The sequence below is a fragment of the Schistocerca piceifrons genome, chromosome X (genome assembly GCF_021461385.2).
Source record: "Schistocerca piceifrons isolate TAMUIC-IGC-003096 chromosome X, iqSchPice1.1, whole genome shotgun sequence".
Classification (NCBI taxonomy): domain Eukaryota; kingdom Metazoa; phylum Arthropoda; class Insecta; order Orthoptera; family Acrididae; genus Schistocerca; species Schistocerca piceifrons.
The window spans coordinates 626,612,267-626,628,442 of record NC_060149.1 but is presented as its reverse complement, the minus strand read 5'-3'; the positions used below and the strand labels follow the sequence as shown (position 1 = coordinate 626,628,442).

The 16,176-nt window shown below is 42.5% G+C and overlaps 1 protein-coding gene across 4 annotated transcripts in view; it reads right to left on the bottom strand.

Annotated features, from left to right (window-relative positions):
- LOC124722369 (ELAV-like protein 3) overlaps positions 1 to 15,091 on the bottom strand; it is a 148,522-nt gene extending 133,431 nt beyond the window's left edge. For all 4 annotated transcript variants that reach the window (XM_047247542.1, XM_047247543.1, XM_047247544.1 and 1 more), the window contains exons 1-2: positions 14,977 to 15,091; positions 12,553 to 12,819 (exon numbers count right to left, since the gene is read on the bottom strand). In XM_047247542.1, coding sequence (XP_047103498.1) covers positions 12,553 to 12,802 — 250 coding nt within the window. In that variant the 5' untranslated portion in view covers positions 12,803 to 12,819; positions 14,977 to 15,091. The remainder of the gene's footprint in view (positions 1 to 12,552; positions 12,820 to 14,976) is intronic.
- Positions 15,092 to 16,176: the final 1,085 nt, after the last annotated feature.

Genomic DNA, 16,176 nt, shown 5'->3' with positions numbered 1-16,176 from the left:
TTACTGGCTTTCGAGAGGTGACCTTCAGCCAGCTCAACAAAGGAATGTCAACTATGAAGATATGAACAGAGTCTCCGAGCGGAGAAAAACTCCGACCCGGCCGTGGATGAATCAGGGCCGCTTCGATTCGCATTCCGCCCTGCTGACCGCGCAGCTACCGAGGCGGACATAACTAGGTTCTTGGGAAGTCATATTTTCGAGATGGCTTGGCTTATGGTTTAGTCTACTGATTTATTTAAAAATTTCGCTTCACTATTTCGTTGGACTTAAATATTTATTAGACCATAATTTTCAAAATCAGGCACTTTACATTCAAAGTTTGATAAAGGAGCCCTTTAGACTTCTCTGCCTTAAGACATTCCCTATACGAATCCATGTCACTTCCCTGTATCTTAATATTCTCTATTCACCTTCCGTTCAGTCATCGTTTACAGTTTCTTGAAATGAAGCAAACCACGTCTTCTGCCCACCTAGCATCCATTAGTTTTGCTGTGTATGTCGCCTACTATCCCATTTCCACTGCTGAAAGATTACGTTTTTCATTCCATTCCTTTTTTAATTTATTTTCCTGTATCACTTCGTGACGGCCATCATGCGTCCTTCCGCAGGTCTCTGAGCAACCTTTATCATTTGAATGTCTTTCGCATAAGCAGTCTATGTCTCCCTACGCTACTTCTGAACTGTAACACACTGTGAACTTACGGCATCAAATGACCCACACACGTAGTTTGGAAAGTCCTATTTAGAATGAAAGAACTCCAGGCCACTTTTTACTCTTCCCTTTATTTCTATCCAATTCTTAGCATTCAGCACTTGACATGTTCCATAAATTTTACTTGCAACAATTTTCCCAATTCAGAAAACACACACGCAAATGCTTTCGTTCGCAGAGCGTTTTATTGGCCTCAGACAATAAACTACTGAAAAAGAGACTTAGAACAGAAGCGCCAACAGCTAAATCCTCGAAGATGTAATTATGTGCTCAAAAACGCATGATGAAATGCTTAAGTTCAGCTCTGAGAAGGGAACATTTTTTAACTCCAGTTACGTGGAAAGTACACACCTAGGTAGTTCATTCTTCCAGAAATCATCAATACCCAGTTGATTGAAAAAATTCATCATGATAATTTCAAATAAGATAACCGAAATTCAAGAACTGTAATGAAGATTTCATTGGCGCTGTTTGGTTTAATACGGTAATTCGAGCTTCATAATGATCTGTCGGCCTACCCACTTGTGCCTACCTTATAAATGTGTGTAATTTTCCAGTTTAGATGGTAGTCATGGTCCAGCGAAGAGTCAAAAGTTGCTTGTTTCACCGTCAAACAGCATCACTGCGCGTGACAACATTTTTATCAGCCAGTGAGTGTCTCGGTACGTCTGAAAATTGAGCGCCTGACTCTGATGACAAGTTAGAGTAATGTTTTTGGAAAAAACCACAAAATTAAATCACGGGAGCATTACCGCTTTTGCTAACGTGGAAAATACAACTGAGACGACTCACAAGGTTAAGTTCATCTTCATTGTCACAGTAAAAAGTAATCCACGCCAAGTTGCCAGGAAAATAAATTGCTGCACTGATCGGAATTACCTAAATTCGTAATAGGAATAAAGACTTTCTCGATTTTCGGCACTGTGACGCAGGCAGTGGCGTATTCGCCTCCGTCTTTAGAAGCATATTTTCCCATGTGCGTCATGCAGCAGACTTAATTGGCACACCGTGCGGCATAGTTACAGAGGTCATCAAGCAGCTATTGTTTACAGCACAATGTTCAACGTGCGGTACCTAACGACAAACCTCTTTGTTACAACATTTTTACACGCACCTCCTGATGCTAGTGGACTGTACCTTCATCATTTTAAGTATGATGCCAACACGAACGCAACGAGACTCCTATTTCTCTCTATTCATAGCAGTAAAAAGCTCATAGCTACTTGGGAAACTAGCAGTATCTGGAGTCAACAACTACCCAGAGAATCCTGCCCAAAAAATACATCGTCGTAACTAGTTTGTGGCAAGAAGCCAGACTGTCTACCACTTTACATGTCGCTATCCTCTGGAAGGAACTCTTAGCACTTTACTGACAGCCTAATTTCCTCAGCAACAATCTTTAACTACAAAGATGTAATGCTTTCCAATTAGTAATTTCTTTCTTACATTTAATATAGATTGTAGAATTCAGGAAAGAGCCATTACATTCTTTTAATTTTAGCAGTTGCGAAGAATACGGCAAAAAGAAATGGGATACAAATGAAACCCTGACCCGTGCTAGCAGGGAAATTCCGATTACGAATTGCACTTCGGTTCAGATTTACGTGTCAGAGAAAGCCAAAGTCTGGGATAGGAGATCCACCAATCGACCCATCAGATGATTAAGAACGCCACGGAATGACTGGCGCAAACGTTCACGAAGTCTGACAGCGGAACAACAATGACGCAGGCACTGTTCTATTATATGGTGTTAATTGTCACATCATCCGCTTAGAAACACGGGCATGGATTAAGATTTCAGTGCCGTCACTTCCCTTTTCTCCAAGCCCCAATTTAATTTAAAACGCAGAACGAATTTTTACTCTGCATTGGCGTGTGCTCTGATTTGAAGAGTGCTACGCACCTAATGTAGGAGATTAGGTACTGCCTGGAGTGGCGCTGTGAGGGCGGCACGTGGGTCGTGCTTACATTGTGCTCGCCCGCGAAAGACAAAGGTCCCAAGTTCGAGTCCCAGTCCGACAGTTTTAATCTGAAAGGATATTTCAATTTCAAAACGCTTTCAAAGAGGAATCAACATTCTTTTCAGTTTTCTAACTCTCCAAAACGTGTCCCCTCCCTTTTGTCATAGGCTGTGATTGCATGCAAAATATCTCTGGTACACCTAGATGAAAAATCGATCTTCACTGGGCGAACAGCTGCTTCGTATTTTGCGTCTTCGCACCGTCTGGAACTCTTCGTATATCTGAAAGGATAAGATATTTCTCAAGCTGTAGCGGAATTTTTATCAATAACCTTTCCAGAAACTATTTTAAATCCAATGGTTTTCTTCTCTCTTGGTAAGGTTGCATTTGTACTACGGCAGCGACGCACGTAATTACCAATATTTAGGTGCTTCACTCAATGATTTCGTACTTCCCGTGCAGAAGACAGTCTCTTCGAGTCCCAGTGTCGTAAATGTTCTATTCTATAGCAACGTCAATTCAAAGCAGCACTGGCTGCCCCACAGCTCTTGCTCTGTAAGGCTCACTAGATCCATGGGACTTATTCCCACCTGCATTAGTATGCCCCACCATCCTGCCCATTTTCGTCTAGGTTTTCCATATATTCCTTTTCTCCTCTAAACTGTGGATAATCACATTTATTATCCGTACCCTTAATTTTCAACATCCTTTTACCGCGCATGTCAAACGTTTCTATTTTCTTTTCCGAACCAGCTACAGCTCACTTCTATACAATGCTCCGCTCTAAATGCAAGTCCCTAGAAATTTCTCCTTCTGCTCAAAGCCTACATTTAATACTATTAGACGTATCTCAGAGAGATGCCTTTTTCGAGTTCTAGTCTGCATCTTACCCTTGCTTCGTTCGTTCTGCATTAGTTTGCTTCCAATGTAATACTTCTTTGTGGTCAATTTTGAAGTTTAGTTCACTGCGAGTCGTTCTTCTGCCTACACCTCATTGTTTACTTCTTCCTTCGTTTTACTCTCAAGCCATAGCCTGCGCTTATTAGGTTGTCGTCGTCGTCGTCGTCGTCGTCGTCGTCGTCGTCGTCTTCAGTCCTGAGACTGGTTTGATGCAGCTCTCCATGCTACTCTATCCTGTGCAAGCTCCATCTCCCAGTACCTACTGCAACCTACATCCTTCTGAATCTGCTTAATGTATTCATCTCTTGGTCTCCCTCTACGATTCTTACCCTCCACGCTGCCCTCCAATGCTAAATTGGTGATCCCTTGATGCCTCAGGACATGTCCTACCAACCGATCCCTTCTTCTAGTCAAGTTGTGCCACAAACTTCTCTTCTCCCCAATCCTATTCAGCACCTCCTCATTAGTTACGTGATCTACCCACCTAATCTTCAACATTCTTCTGTAGCACCACATTTCGAAAGCTTCTATTCTCTTCTTGTCCAAACTATTTATTGTCCATGTTTCACTTCCATACATGGCTACACTCCATACAAATACTTTCAGAAACGACTTCCTGACACTTGAATCTATACTCGACGTTAACAAATTTCTCTTCTTCAGAAACGCTTTCCTTGCCATTATTAGGTAGTGGATTACATTTAACAGATCCTACAATTCTTCTTCACTTTCACTGAAGGTATCAGCGAATCTGAACACATTCGTAGCCTTTCATCCTGAATTTTAGTACTACTAATGAGCCTTTGTCTTCATTGTTTCTTTGAAGGATGGGTTGAACAATAGAGACTGCATCCATGTATTACACACTAATCCGAGCACTTCTTTCTTCGTCTTCCAGATATAGTTCCTGTTTAGTCTTGGGTTTATTGTTTATTACACATATTTATACAGGATTAGCGCAAACGAATTTCACACTTTCAAAAATTTGTACCAACGGAACTGTACGACTTATTCGCTTCTAATCTTTATCTTTTAACAGACTATCTATAATAGTTTTTTACAGTATGCACCTAATTGTTTCGTTGCAGGATGCCGCCGCCACAAAACCCTAGTGTAGAAAATGCAACTACGTCCCAACAGAAGAGCTGATGTGTTCTTTATTTTGGAAAAATTGTCGGTAACTGCTGGTGAACGAGCATTTCGCTCACACTTTCACCAGGAGCCACCCGACAGTCTCCATTTTGCTCAGACCAGGACTTACGCCCTCCCAACTATACCTAACAGGCAAAAATGGAGACTGCTGCATAGCTTCTGGTGAAATTGTGCGGAATGCTCGTTCAACAGCAGATAAAGACTCATTTTTGCTACATGAAGGGCACATGAGCTATTCTACTGTGGTGTAGTTGCATTTTCTATCCTAGCGCTTTCTGGCAGTGGCAGCCTGCAACGAAAGAATTGCAAGTATACTTTAAAAACTTTTAGAGATTATCTATTGACAGGTTAAGATTTGAAGGGAATAAGTTGAACCGTTTCGTTTGCACGACATTTTGGAAGTATGAAGTTCTTTTGAGCTCACCCTGTGAAACTGAACACACAGTATGTCCACCGCTAAAGCTCTTCCCTACCCACCGTACTTCCGATGAGTGTGTCAGGGTGGTGAAGCGAACTGGGCGTACTTATTTCGAATAACTTATTCTCTTCTCGATTATCGCCGATTTAGGAAATCTGCGGAAATTTGAGATCGGTAAACGCGGACTGGCATCCGAACTACTCTCCGGTCGAATAAGAATTCATCTTCATCACTAAGGCACTTAATGCTTACTATCACTTCTCACTGAAAGGAATTGCATAACCTCTGACAAACACTTCGAAGTTATTCGCAGTCAGAAGCCGCGAATCTGTGACCTCAGTGAGTAGTTACAAAGTAATATTGAAAACTTCAAGAGCGCTCTGCCAATAATCATGAGAGCGATCTACGAACTTAAATTCATGCTCTGAACAGCAACGCAATCGGCGTAGGCAAATGTAAAGTGCGGAAGCGTTAGCTACAGTTAGTCTGAAGTTCGTGGAACCATTGGGGTATGAAATGTTGAATTTTCGGTACACTTTTTGTAAACAACAAATGTGTGTTTAACGCAGAACGCTCATTTTGTTCGCGCGTAAGCCAATGACTTACAGAGGCGTTGATTACGCAAGCCAAGTGAAGAGAGACATGCTGACAATATCGTGTAAGATTGGTTTCGAGACCCTCCTTAATCGCATATTTGGTGTGTGAATATTATAGACACCTGATACAGCACTGCAGAGACAGGCAATTTTGTCGTTGGCTAAATAGCTCGTGGCACTCGTCCGTTACTTTTGATGACAGCGCAGTATCAATTTGCGAATTTGCTTGCAGGGTAAGAGCCGTTTCATTCAGTAACACGAAATTAGTACGAAATCCATAAATCTTGCTGTTTTCCATCGCGGGCATTTATAGTCACAATGAATTCCTTGAGGTATGGAACCTTATCTGGCATCTCGCAATAGTATAGTAGAGTAGAGTAGCCAGCCCTGAAGTACAGCCGGCCGGTGTGGCCGTGCGGTTAGAGGCGCTTCAGTCTGGAACCGCGTGACCGCGACGGTCGCAGGTTCGAATCCTGCCTCGGGCATGGATGTGTGTGATGTCCTTAGGTTAGTTAGGTTTAAGCAGTTCTACTTCTAGGGGACTCATGACCACAGATGTTAAGTCCCATAGTGCTCAGAGCCATTTGAACCCTGAAGTACACCTGCGGGGAGCTACGAAGCTGTCCCCCATGCTCACTTCCGCCCCGCGGATGCCCAACGCCTGGGAACTGTTGTGCTACTACCCGAGTTTACTGTCAGCCTTGCAGTGTCGTGTTTAGTTGGTAGTATACGTATAAATGTGTAAAACATAACACATACTGACAGGAATACTTAATTCACAGTAATAACTATGCTCTTGCTAATATGCGTTTTTGTCACTATAAATGTCACATTTTAACTCAAAATCTGTCGGCGGAGGCGTTCTATTTTCTGGTTCTCGATTAAGAAAGCGTTGCCTGCGCGCACATTTAACACGAATTTTACCGTTGGCCTTTTTTTTATTACAGCAACAGATATAACGGTGAAAAATCTTTTCTTGTTAAATGCGCATACAACAAATCCTGATCATAAGCAAGGGACACTACTAACCGTCCACTGCCCTGTCACCATGTTTTGAGTGACAGCTTATCGCGACAAAAAAGTCTTTACAGCCGTTACAATCACACTATTAGAACTAACGAATTATTTCTGCAGTAGCTATCGGTACCCACACATGAATGTGGCCGTCGTTATTCCCAAAGTATCAGCACGCTCTTTCAATGCTGTCAGAGTAATTGCACTAACGATAATGCATGTAGAATGGCTTGTACTGTTCTGTTGTAGGCTACAGTAGAGGCTTAGGGGGTGCTTCACTTGAAAACCGAATGTTATCTAAAATCGGTTTTTGGAAACTTACTCATTGTGTGGCAACGACAGGTGAAAGTTGGTTAATTTTTAATTCTTAACAAACCGTAATCCGTCAAAACCGTTCTTATTTTCCACTATCAAACTTTGAAACACGCTACAAACCTATCTATATTGAAACAAATACTATGATTCACAAACGAATTTCATCTGAATTGTGTGTCCAAACGCTTTGCCCTGCTGTTAACAAGCTTTACACGGAGGTAACAAAAGTTATGCGATAGAGATTTGAACAAATAGATGTTGCCATAATATCGCGTACACACCGTATAAAAGAACAGTGCATTAGCGGAGCTGTCATTTGTACGAGGGTGACTCATGTAAAGACTTTTCCAACGTGATTATACCCGCACGACGGGAATTAACAGACCTTGAACGCGGAAAGGTAGTTGAAGCTAGAAGCATGGGACATTCCAGTTTAAAATCGTTAAGGAATTCAATGTTCCGGAATCCAGTGTCGAGAGTGTGGCAGGAATACCAAATTTCAGGTATTACCTGTCACCACGCACAACGCACAACGCAGTGGCCGACGGTCTTTACATAACAGAGCATCTGCGTTTGCGTAGAGTTGTCAGTGTTAACAGACAACCAACATTGCGTCAAATAACCAACTAAATGAGGGACGGACGACGAACGTACCCGTTAGGACAGTGACACGAAATTTGGCATTATTGGGCTGTAGCAGCAGACGACCGACGAGAGAGACTGCTAACTGCACGATATCGCCTGTAGCGCCTCTTCTGGGCTCGTGACCACATCAGTTGGACCCTACACCACTGGAAAACCGTTGCACAGTCAGACGAGTCCCGATTTCAGCTGGTAAGAACTGATGAGGTTCAAGTGTGGCGCAATTTCCACGAAGCCATAGACCCTAGGAGTTCAATAGGTACTCCTTCCATCTATACTGTAACTAGATAACAACGAAATCCAAGCCACTCGTGTAGCCTTAACTTCCTCAACATCTTCCACTGTAGCAACTACCTTGACCACAGAATAATCAGTCTGACTTGTTGGCTAGTGGTGAAGACTCTGTAGCTCATATACTCCAGTTGTAAGACGTTAGTCCCTTAATAAGTACCTATATTCACAAATTGCTACAATATCTCGCAGCACTTATTTCCTATCGTTGTCCATGTTTTATCGGCACGATGAATAAAAGTCATCGGTGCTCACTTAAACTACCTTTACTGTTTCATTAACGACGGTGTTTACGTAATAAGACATCAATGATGTTGAAACGATGTTTTACACTGCCAGACATTTGGAAGCAGGGATGAGCGAATTCGTGATACGGGGTTTTTTAAGGAACAACCTGAACTCACTACATGTCATCTTCAAGAGAGGGTACGTTAAGTGTTAAGACGAAGACAGTGAGTAGGTCCACCGACCTAGCAGGGCTTGTTTGCTAATACAGAATAATCCTGCAGTTGTCGGGGCCCAGGTGAACGAAATACAGTCTGGGCACTTCTAATTGTCCTCCAGACACATTCATTTTCAAAGGAGGCTTTGGGAATTTTAGTTTGCTGCAGTATTGGGCGCCGAATCTTCCAAGCTATATTCGTTTCGATTGACCGACTCTGAATGAAAAACAGCATGAAACGAAAACCGTAACACGAAGCCTTTCACGGTGAGAGATGCATATGAAAGAATCGTGGATGCACTGAAGTGTCAGCGAACCATGAATAGATGACTAAGTAAATGAGCGAAACAAACGAAAAACAACAATCCACGCCTGAAATGACTAATGTGAACGTTTACTTAGATTGAAGTAACAACGCTAAATTTAGCAGCTTAAGATGTTAGTAACCATAACGAAAGACATTACTATGTCTTGACTCTGAACGCAGCGCCTATGCTTTCTGAAAATTGACAAAACGCATAGCGAATTCAGAGTTAATCTGACATTATAAAATTTCATTAGCACAAATAACGAATTTCATGTGGGTGGTCGGCCCTCCCCCGCACCTTCTCATTAGTGACCGAGCACACGCTCCGATTACTTAAGGATGAGACAGAAACTCGACTGCATCTTTTCAAGGAACTCCCCTGTAATTTGCGCTGATTTATGGAAATCACTTAACACCAAAGCTTTATAGTGGACTTTGATTTGAACTGCCGTCCCGCCGAATACGTGTCCCGTGCCTTCCCACCGCGAAACCTCTCTCAGTAATCCACATTAGTAACATGCGTTCCTTGGCAATTGTTTTAACTTGCTTCAGGTAGCTTCCGATCAAATCTGACGAACTATTGCCTGAGACCTGACGGCCAGAAGGGTGCGCACTCTGCAGACAGAGACGCATTCGCGAAGCTTGCGTGACTGCGGAGCTTCGATCGCAGTTGCCCATGTACGCCATCTTGCACTCATTGACAGACCACAGACCAAGGACGCAATGTTCCTGAAACACGTCTCTCGCTGGCAGAAGTTCAGAACACCAGTGCCGTTATCCAATATTTCCATGCCACCATCATCACTAGTATCATTACATTTTAGGCCACCGGCTCCGACTAGCAATCAACAATTAGTATTTATACATTATGTAACAGGTGCTTATTGGCTTTAGCGTTTATTGGCCCTATACGTACTGCCGGGTGGAAGCTCTGTCTCATGCTGTACAGAATGTGAAGCAATTCTCCGATGCCTTGTACGCCTGGATTTCCTGTATTTTAAGTGTTCACTGTTTGTACCCAATGGATCTCCCTGAGATGATGAGTATATAGCATACACACGAACAGAAGGAGATGAGTGTACCGCAGATTAATCAAGGTGACGAAATCCTGTGAGGTCCAATGGTGAAGTACACTTTCGAGAAATACGTAATTGCCTCCGGGTACGGTGGAGATCCTGAAAATCTGAACTCTGAAGAGGAATTTTCACTTCTGAAATGGTTACAGTTTCAATAGACAGTAAGACAGTAAGCACAGACAGTTGGCGGCACCGTAATAGTGCATCACGTATCTTCCACCGACAACTGAATACGGACATACTTATAAAACCGAAGAAACTATACAGTTTGCAAAGTGTGGTGCAGGAGGGGGGAGGGGGGAGGGGGAGCGGGGGAGGGGGAGGGGGAGCGGGGGAGGGGGAGGGGGAGAGAGACGGGGCATACTTTACGCGGCTGTATGTTCCGTATATTCTGTCAGCAGGCTCGACTAGCTCGAACCCTAGATATTGTTCAAGGAACACACGTGTGGGAAATGACGTTGCAAGTACAACATGCATCGCCGCTAAGTCCCTAGTGACTGTGTGGGTGCGGAACTGCTAGGTGGCGGTGGGCGCCCACAGTTCAACGGTTCTGCTGTCAGCTGCCCACACCGCAGTGGGAGCGTGCTTACGTGGAAGAATTTGTACAGCCCTTGACGCAGCCGGGCGCAAGCCAAGGTTACTTCAGGGTAGTTCCTGGGACGTCGTCGTGAAACCACCTGCTTTTCGAGGAACGCATAGGCGCTGCTGCCGTCGAGAGATGGTATTCCCTAGAACACTGTATGGCTTCCATGTCACCCACCGTCTGGCACGCTCTGCTCACCGCTCCGCTCTATTACAACCGTGAACCTTTCGTACTGAAATACATGAATGCGGTGATCCTTTTTAAGTTCTACTCTTCGTTAATCTTGGGGTGTTAGAGCGTACACCACTGCATGGTAGTCGATTTGAATGTTACAGAATGTTGTTTCGCCGTTATACGTCAATTCACAGCTAATGTCCGAGTCCAGCGCACAAAATGTATCCGATTAACGTATGCAAGAATTATAAATTTACTGTACAATCATAGATGAAGACACGTTTATACCGGCATTCTTTAACCAACTACAGTGGCATCAGTATGTTATAATTCTAACTAAGCATTCGATTTCTCCACATCGTGACCCTTAATCGGTCACGAGCTATATAGATCCAAATATCAGATGTAGGCAACTTTACCATTCACAAGACTCACGTCGTCATATGACAATTGTACGTGGAACATTAGAAAGGCGTTGTTAAGATTCCGCGTTTCACCCACTGAACTGCAGAATATTTTGGTCAGATGGCATGTTATTAACAGCAACTTTCGCATATCCTGTGTTACAGACAGCGTACGTGCTGTCGCACTGACAACTACACGCGCTCAAAGAACGAAACATTTACTTATTATCAGGTACTCAATAATGTTTCTTACCGAAGTTACAATTTATCTTGAAATGTCAAAGTGGTGCAAAAATTTTAAAGCTGTACATCAGGCTGGGGGAGACGACAGTAGTCTATTTGTCAATTCACCTCATGAAGCAACGTAAAGCTATGGATAAAAATTTTATGTTCTATACGTACGTCCTTCGAAGATTCTAAACGCAACAAACAAAATGGCTAGGATAGATTCCCTTCTTCTGCACTCTGAAACAGACTTTTTATCAGCGTGAAAGTGCGTGATATTGACTATTTTTCTTGCTGATGCTAAACAGGAGTGAAACCTTTATTAGTGTGTTCAATTCCTTTGGTGTGTTGTGCCCGAAGGAATCGGCGCTGCGCAAGTGTTTTAAACATAATGATGTGTACGTTTTACAGATTTTTTAGTTTTGTGTTTAATCTTGTGTAAGCTATCACATTACGATAGGCGATCCAGTGTTCAGGTGTGCGGGTTTCAACAATACCTCGTTTTACAACAATCGACAGCAAACGGATATAATCGAATTAGATAATTATTAAATTAAGGTGAAGTCCAAGGAAATTCGAAACTTGAAAAGCTACACTCTGGAGTATTAATTTATAACAGACGATAAATGTGTTATTTTAGGGAATCGGTGTAATTTAAAATACGTCTAACATTAAGGGAAACAGCAATCTTATTCAGCTGACATCGGGAAAGTAAAATTATCACGCATTAAGCTGGGCGATACAGTCCAAGTAGCACGATATTTCGACGTAACAACGAACTGTATATTTTATCATCTGATGGCGCCTTTGGCTGACGTCGAAATGAAGTACCACACTGACATACGTCTGGTGTGACACCTGGAACCTTTTTCTTCATTATTGAGGACATTACTAACCTGTACGTCAAACAGCGTTATCCGTCGGAGCAATTTTGTCAGTATATTGTACCATGGTGGTTTCCTTGCCTATCGTTTGTTTTACAAAAGAAATCTTTCATGTGGTCCAATGGAAGGTTAATTTGTATGCAAGTCTACGATTGCAGCTGTGAAATAGTTAAAAGCCAAGCCGAAAGCACGCAGTTCGGCTACGGCAGAGTTCCCTGCAACACTGACCCCAATTCCAGCGACTGTAAAAGCGCATTTGGTTGAATTCTTGATTATGAGTTGTTAATTCTTTTTAATTCCACGAGCAACAGTGGTTTTCCGGTTGAGTGGAACTTGTCACCAAGCCAAACCCCTAACACTACTCCCATCTGCACCAAATTTCGTATGCGTGAACACTACGCTTCACAGAAAAAGTACCTTTAAGGTTAAATACGAATATTTGGAATAATATCTTACCTGTAACTTTGTCACGGATGAGTTTACAGCTCTCAACTTCACCGATAGACGAGAACAAGGAGCGGATTTCTTCTTGGGTCATTGTCTGTGGCAGATAATTGACAATCAAATTCGTCTTACTTTCTTCTTGTTGTCCACCCGTATTAGTTTGCGAAGAGGAATTGTGTGAATTTGAAGATGAAGACGTTGACGAATTTGTGTGCATAGTGCCGTTCTGTTGGGGCACTGCGTCCATGCCATTTTGCATCATTTTGCTTTCTATGAAATCTGCAACAAAGAAGAATTATATTAATATGTACAACGTTAGACCTAATGTTAGGGCCGCTTCCTGATGATAATCAGTGAACTTAACTCTGGAAACATAAAACCACATGTACTGATCGAGTTCTGATTCTATACTCATAAAAAGAGCTAAAAACCAAGCAGAATATATCACAGTATCCTGCGCCCTCTGGGCATACCAAGCAAATTATACAGAAGACTATAAGCTACACGCAACATTCCATCTTGTTTCTTGGACTTCGATAAATCTTATGATTTAGTAATTTACTGACATCACATCCTACGACTATCGGAGTTCAAAAATTTTCCTATGTTAATTTCGTTGGGAGGAAAAATTTGATATTTTGGTTAAGGAAAAGTCTCGCGGGTTAAAATAAGATCCAGATACAACTTCACTGTGATTCTACTCACGAATCTAACACTATCAATATAAATTGCAGGCGGAAATACCAAAATACCACTTTGTTAACGGCTTTTGTTCCGCTGAATGTTCCACTACTGTTCAAGGAAGGAACCTCATTGTGGGAAGTGCTTTCAGCACAAATTTGAGAATGTCTGATGCTCCTATCCAGCTATGGTGCTTTCGTTATCCGACGATTCCATGCCAGTTAAGTAAATTTTTTTTCGCCCAGGCCACTACTGTCACAATGTCCCCGCTTTTCCAGACTTCAACGGAAGTAACAGTAAGACACGTATGTACACGTTGATGGTAAAAAGTACAGATCACGACTTTTAATAACTGTAATAAAATTATGCAGCCACGCTTCCTGTTTTTGAGGTACTGGTGATTTCAAATTAGGCGCTTAGCAATTTCTAACTAATAACACTTAACCGCCATCGCTTCAACATTCCGAACGACAACAAACCACGCACGCACGCACGCGCTCGCCCAGGCGTGCGGGCGCCCAAACCTCCCACACACACACACACACACACACACACACACACACACACACACACACACACACTTTGCAATAGTACAATGACTAACGATGTATGAAGTTAATCTCTGACCGTACATGACTCTCCCATTTTCTAGCTCGTTGAGCGCAATTTCGTAGAGTTGAATGTACGCAGGAGGCCACATACTTAATTTACTTCCATATCTGGCACACCACTGAAAATCAGCGAACTGTAAACATTAGATGGTAAATGTGCAAAACTTACGTATATCTTTGCAATGCAATTAACGCGAGGAAAATTAACTTCTGCAACACCGGGTCCATGTATTTTGTCCGTGTTGCGTAGTGACACTACATAATCAGGCCGGTCTCCACACAAAAATCCGGCAAATTTACGAGCGATCTAACATTTACATGCATAATCGTTAGACTAATCATTACGTCGGCTGTACAAAATATTGTTCTTGTATTTATGGAACTACCAAAAAATCTTACTGCTATCGTTGCCAACAGCTTCTGCCCGAGACGTTTCCACTGTTTTAACTACAGGAAAATTACAACAAACACGAATGTTTCTGTGCGCAAATAAATGTTCGGTAATAAAGTAAATCTATGGTACATATACAGAAATAATCACCACAAACTACAACTACTATTTACGACGAAACTAACAATTACAAGCCCTATTATAATACCAACAAATTATGCTTTAGTCCAAGTTTTACTGCGAAAAACGTTGAGCTCCGCAATGCTCACAAACTAAAAGAAATTCATGTTGAACTTCGCGTAGAAGTGGCAACGTCAGACTGATTTTACTGAGAGAGAGGGTAGTAAGCGACTTGAGTGGTGGGGATGAACTGGGAGGGGTGCTACGAGTTTAATGCAGCTGCTTTGTCGCTTGCATCTGCTGCTTAGGAAGATACCGCTGTTCAAAATCTAACCGGTATCTAACACGCGGTGAACACTCGATACTCTAGTGTTTCTCAAAAACATTCAGAAAGAACGGACTTCGTATACACTAGGAAAATAAAGCGATTTATAGGCCTCGCGTTTTGCATGTCTACATTTTAGATGGCTTCATGCTTGTAAATAGTTATCCCGACGCACGTGCTGTTTTCACGAACGTTCAGCAGAGGGCGCCGTCTGACAGGAAAGCCGGTACTCCGCTCAGCCATTCGCACCACCATTTAATATGTAAAGGTTTTACTGAACAGCACTAATGTATGTGTTACGAGCATACCTAGGTGAGCTGAGAAGACGATGGGAAGTTTCACGTTGACTCGCACAACGCTATGCTGCAACTGAAGCCCGGGAGCGTTTGTGGCGGAGCTACACCCTGCGTACCCCCACCAACTCGGCAGCGCACCGCCGACTGCTTCCGAGTGAGATCGGTTAGGTGCGCCGACGCTCACATCCATTGAGATGCTCCAACCATGTGCGCTACAATGCAGCCCCTATGCGCAGACGCCGACCCCACCACGGCACCCATCAACCCTCCCCCTCCAAATACTCTCCCTCATCCAATATTAAAACCCGAAAAGGCAGAAATTAAGCGCATCTGAATAGTCGCAGCGCTTGATACTGTAACACCAGTACCGCTAGAGTACAACAAAATTTAAGGAGCTATCTCATTTCGCTCTACTTAAATTTCAATTGTGTTTAAACTAAGTATACACTCCTTCGCTCTGGGACACTATCATTCGATCAAACAACGTAGGCATTTCTTTCAGTAATTTTCTCTCGTCCTCTCAACGGAAGAGTTTTCTTGGTTTCGGCAACGGAACCTTGTACGATTCAACTACGTTACCAAAATACAGTACTGGCTGTATGTGTTGGTTAAAATGGTGGGAAAAAAAAGGAAACTCTGCTGCAGAGCGGCAGAGTGCATCGTTCGATTTTAGCCTACAAGATCAATACTCTGAGTGTGTTCTTCGCGTAGATGCACTGAAAACAAAAACAAAATCTGAGTTTGGCATTTAAATAGCCATCAAGATCAGACTCTGATATTCACCAAACGCAGTAGAATATTTTAAAGAGAATGCAAGATTTTTATAGTTACCACGTAAGTCGTTATATAAGGAAAACTAAAAAGATTCAGTGTTTTCAGACAAGTGTATAGCACTGAGTTTGAGTTTTTATCTTTTTCCAAACTGAACATACTTCCTAGGGATTATTTCATTTCTCTTATAGGTAATATGTGAGCAATGGAGGGAACACATCTGTAAATCACTAAACATTGAACATTCCGTCTCAATGCCGTTTTGTAGCTCAAAGGTACTTCGTTAGGATCCAAATCATGGCTATGAATGTGTTTCACTCAATTTGTCGCTAGACAGACAATGTAGCACGTTCTTTGAACGCATCCTAGAACAGTGTATTTGGTAATACCCAAGTATAACAACAGTATATCTGCCTCAAGGACGATTTTCCTGCTGTTTAG